This window comes from Rattus norvegicus, chromosome 3 (genome assembly GCF_021556685.1).
Source record: "Rattus norvegicus strain SHRSP/BbbUtx chromosome 3, alternate assembly SHRSP_T2T, whole genome shotgun sequence".
Classification (NCBI taxonomy): domain Eukaryota; kingdom Metazoa; phylum Chordata; class Mammalia; order Rodentia; family Muridae; genus Rattus; species Rattus norvegicus.
This window is the reverse complement of record NC_141536.1, coordinates 70,947,265-70,949,671: the sequence shown is the minus strand read 5'-3', so window position 1 is coordinate 70,949,671 and position 2,407 is coordinate 70,947,265. Positions and strand designations below refer to the sequence as shown.

The 2,407-nt window shown below is 33.3% G+C and overlaps 1 protein-coding gene across 1 annotated transcript; it reads left to right on the top strand.

The window, feature by feature from the left end:
• The first annotated feature begins 1,051 nt into the window (after positions 1-1,051).
• On the top strand, positions 1,052-1,987 carry Or5t18 (olfactory receptor family 5 subfamily T member 18). Its single transcript, NM_001000316.1, is given in 1 exon segment — positions 1,052-1,987. A coding segment is annotated over 1 exon segment (936 nt).
• Positions 1,988-2,407: the final 420 nt, after the last annotated feature.

Sequence of the window (2,407 nt, the reverse complement as noted above, 5' to 3'; positions counted from 1 at the left end):
ATTTCTCTTCCTTCCTTCCTTCCTTCCTTCCTTCCTTCCTTCCTTCCTTCTTTCCTTCTTTCCTTTTTTCTTTCTTTCATTCATTTTTTGTTTTGAGAATTATCTATTCATTTCTTTGTCCCACATGTGTGGAATGGTTGATTCATTGTAATTTCATAACAGTACTTATTAAAATCTCCTGCATGATAAATATTGAACAAAATCACTTTTGAAGGGGCATAGACTGTTTTCATTCTAGTAATTATTTTCTTTGTTGGACAGAACTATTTAATATTTTTAATTTTTATTGTCTGTTGCGGGATTATATTCTTTGCCATGACAATTCTTTTCAGAGTTTTCTTGCCTGTATCTTGAAGTGTTTCCCCTGTATTGCCCTCAAGCATTGTCAGTAAGCCAATCTAACTTTATGATAATTGATATACTTAGAATTATTTTAGAGCATAGTGAGAGATTGGTGTATTATTTTACTCTTCCATACATCATCATCATTTTTCTATCAGTATCCATTGAAGGAGATTGTTTCTAATGATGGTTTTGAAGTCTTGGTTAAAAAGTTACAATGTTATATCTTTGCATGCTTATTTCTATTTTTCTATACATTCCAGGGTACACATATGAGTTTTGTACTTGTACACACTGTCTTTGATCTTAAATTTTTGTGCTACATTAGGTAATGAGATAGCTTTACAGTTATTTTCTGGAAGACCATTTTTTATTGTTCAGAGAGATCATTTTGTCTCCATTTAATTCAGTATTGTTTTATTATAATCTGTGGAGAATTCTATTGAAATTTCTTGTTGATTACATTGGACAATGAGAAAATTTTAAGCACTACATCCATCCCTACAATATTAAACAGCAGTGTCTCTATTTCAGTGTATTTAAGTGACACATGATTACACTATGTACACATATGATAGTTATTTTCTCCTAGACCACGGATTGGTATGTATCAATTAGTCTGTTTATGGACATATATACTGTCTCTTGTTATTATAGTACTATGGACCATAGCTTGAGTATCTTCAAAATTGTTGCAGGAGATTCCAACATGAAGAACATCACAGAAGCTACTTCATTTATCCTCAAGGGACTCACAGACAATAAGGAACTTCAGATCATTCTCTTTTTTCTATTCTTAGCAATTTACCTTTTTACTCTAATAGGAAATGTAGGACTTATTATCTTAGTTGTTGGAGATCCCCAGCTCCACAACCCTATGTACTGTTTCCTTAGTGTGTTGTCTTCTGTAGATGCCTGCTATTCTTCAGATATCACCCCAAATATGTTAGTAGGTTTTATGTCTAAAAGCAAAATAATTTCAATTCATGGTTGTGCAACACAAATGTTCCTTGCTGTTACATTTGGAACCACAGAATGTTTTCTTTTGGCAGCAATGGCATATGATCGATATGTAGCCATTCACAACCCACTTCTGTATGCAGTGAGCATGTCTCCTCAAATCTATGTGCCACTTATCATTGCTTCCTATGCTGGTGGAATTGTGCATGCTATTATCCACACAGTGGCCACTTTCAGACTGTCTTTCTGTCAGTCCAATGAAATCAAACATATATTCTGTGATATACCTCCTCTACTTGCTATTTCCTGTTCTGAAACTTATATAAATGAGCTCTTGCTTTTCTTCTTTGTGAGTTTCATAGAGCTAGTCACCATCCTCATTGTTCTGATTTCCTATGCTTTCATCCTGTTGTCAATTCTGAAAATGAATTCTTCTGAAGGGAGAAGGAAAGTCTTCTCTACATGTGGAGCTCACCTCACTGCGGTGTCCATTTTTTATGGCACAATCCTCTTCATGTATGTAAGACCTAGTTCTAACTATTCTCTGGAGCATGATATGATAGTGTCTACATTTTACACCATTGGGATTCCCATGCTCAACCCCATCATCTACAGTCTGAGAAACAAAGATGTAAAAGAGGCAATGAAAAGACTTTTGAGAAAACATTTTCATATTAAACATTGAATTAAAAATTAAATATTTTTATGTGTTTCTTATAACAGAAGTTCATCAAAAGAAGTTTCCATATGTTTTGTACTGTAATTTTTAAACAATCTTTAGTTCTTTCACATATAAAATTTGCTGCCAGCAGTCCCTTCCTATATCAGGTTAGCTGTCCTGTAATATTCAAGGTAATTTTCCTGTCTCTACCACTCATCTGAGCATAGAAGCACAGTGATATCAAATGTATCTTGTGACACCTTTGACTTTGTGTGTCTTTTAGGAATTCAAACTCACATCTCCAAACATGCATAGCAAGCAATTTACATACTAAGCCATCTATCACTTTATTGTTTAAACATGAAACTCCAATTATTTTTATTCTAATGTATTATTATTTGAAACATGCTGTTCTTATATGTTCATTTTTGATTAAATACTGAT